Here is a 2,328-nt window from a genome sequence, read left to right as displayed (position 1 = left end):
TCTCTCCCCTCTGGGAATACTCTCCATCACCTCATCTAACTCACTCCAGAACCTCTCCTTCTCTTCTAACTCACACCCTGCTTGTGGAGCATAACCACTGACTACATTAAAACCACCATTTCAACTAGTAACTATTCAGCAACTCTTCAGCTATTCATACTGTAAACAGCTTTTTGATTTTTTCTTTACAGTTTTTGCATAATTACATTTACATTTTATGTCGCATTTCAATATCCACAGTCTAGTATTTCTCAGTGTGTAGAACTACTCTTTCTTTCTCATACACACACATAGACACAGACACATAAACACCTAAAATGCAATTTTCTAGTAATTATTGAAATCGTAGTAATGTCAATTTATGATAATTTTCAGTTCTCCATTAAGGACTTTTATTGTGAAAGTGAAGACTTCCTTGACTCGGCCCGGAAGTAACGTGTTTTCTCGAGATACCTTCCGTGACTTAGTGGATCCTGGTCAAAATATTGTTCATATATAGTTTTTGTAACGCACTGGCTGCTTAAATTATACTTTTTGTTATATCGAATCATATTTGGTGCTCATACGCCCCCCTTGTGCGTATTTAACATGATTAATGCAGATAAAATCGCCCAGCTATGCTACGAGCGTTTCGAGCAGCTACCGCGGAGAGGGAAGCCCGAGCCGGGCAGAGAGTGGACCTTGCTGGCGGCTGTGGTCAAAATCACCCGGCGTGCGGACTCGGACACAGGTTGGACAGCGGAATCAACTACTGCGTGTCTCATGCTCTGTTTATGTCAACGGTGTTTTGTTACTGGCCACAACCATCTCTCACTAACGTTAACATATCAGCACAACTTGTGTAGCGTAAGTTTTAGTTGACGTTACGTTACTGGTAGAATATGGTATAAGAAAAGTAACTACAGGCTATATTTAGGCCTAAATGCACCTAAACCACTAGCATCACTGTGTCAAGGGCCAAGAGCATAGTACAGGCCGAAGCAGCAAAGCAGATTAGCTAGAAAAACACGTGAAAATGTGTAGAAGAGGACGAAGTGGAACTATTAAGAAGTGATAAATGATTTTCTCTTTTTTTCGCAGTTGAAAAGGAGGTTGTGTCCCTGGGAACTGGGACCAAATGTATTGGACAGACAGTCATGAGTCCCAGAGGTGTGTGTCCCCTTATCAGAAGAGGTCTGAGTCAACTGGTCTTCTCTCAGCCAAGCCAGATTGATTTGGCACCACCATAAATATTTTGTTTCCATTTTTGTGTTCCATTAGTCTGTGCACAATTTGGAGTGTGGGTTGCTTTCAGCATCTGTGAACGTGGTGCGTTTGTGTGCACTTTTATTAGAGGAATATCTTCCCAAGACGATTTTGAATACAGCGCTGTTTTCCAGTTGACTCAGTTTGGGGCCATAGGTCACAACAGATAAATATTCAACCCATGCTAATCTCTGACAATGATGACAGTCTTTAAACATCCAGTGTAAAAATCATGAATTAAATGTGTGAAGAACAACCTTTGGATCAATATGTTTGTTTCTCTTGATTCTCTCGTCCATCTAGGTGATGTACTCAATGACAGCCATGCAGAAGTCATTGCCAGAAGAGGATGTGTAAGGTGTGTATCTGTATTCAGTTTTGTGTGTGTCCCTAGTGGCTTCTTACCTGAGGACACTTGAGCATACACAAAACTGATTATAGGCTGCTGGCATTTTGTTTGTGTGTATTTTAGGTACCTGATTCAGGAGCTGCACAGCGCTGTAAGTGGTGGGGGCAGCTCTGTGTTTTGTCTGGCAGATCAGCGGGGGAAGTGGAGGCTTCAGCTGGGAGTGTCTTTCCTTTTCTTTACCAGTCACACTCCCTGTGAGTCTGGTATCCTTCCCATGTACCTAACTGGCTATAAAACTTGTGTAAATGACCACCAGCAACATACAGTGGGTACGGAAAGTATTCAGACCCCCTTAGATTTTTCACTCTTTGTTATATTGCAGCCATATGCTAAAATCATTTAAGTTCATTTTTTTTCTCATTAATGTACACACAGCACCCCATATTGACAGAAAAACACAGAATTTTTGACATTTTTGCAGATTTATTAAAAAAGAAAAACTGAAATATCACATGGTCATAAGTATTCAGACCCTTTGCTCAGTATTTAGTAGAAGCACCCTTTTGAGCTAATACAGCCATGAGTCTTTTTAGGAATGATGCAACAAGTTTTTCACACCTGCATTTGGGGATCCTCTGCCATTCCTCCTTGCAGATCCTCTCCAGTTCTGTCAGGTTGGATGGTAAACGTGGGTGGACAGCCATTTTCAGGTCTCTCCAGAGATGCTCAATGGG

At 41.5% G+C, this 2,328-nt stretch overlaps 1 protein-coding gene across 1 annotated transcript in view; it reads left to right on the top strand.

Annotated features, from left to right (window-relative positions):
• Window positions 1-442: 442 nt before the first annotated feature.
• The window catches only part of adat1 (adenosine deaminase tRNA specific 1), an 11,849-nt gene continuing 9,963 nt past the window's right edge, over window positions 443-2,328 (top strand). The window contains exons 1-4 of the mRNA XM_020587673.1: window positions 443-730; window positions 1,081-1,149; window positions 1,549-1,603; window positions 1,718-1,848. Coding sequence (XP_020443329.1) covers window positions 589-730; window positions 1,081-1,149; window positions 1,549-1,603; window positions 1,718-1,848 — 397 coding nt within the window. The 5' untranslated portion in view covers window positions 443-588. The remainder of the gene's footprint in view (window positions 731-1,080; window positions 1,150-1,548; window positions 1,604-1,717; window positions 1,849-2,328) is intronic.

The sequence above is a fragment of the Monopterus albus genome, unplaced genomic scaffold (genome assembly GCF_001952655.1).
Source record: "Monopterus albus unplaced genomic scaffold, M_albus_1.0 scaffold471.1, whole genome shotgun sequence".
Lineage (NCBI taxonomy): Eukaryota > Metazoa > Chordata > Actinopteri > Synbranchiformes > Synbranchidae > Monopterus > Monopterus albus.
This window is presented reverse-complemented; position numbering and strand designations above follow the sequence as displayed.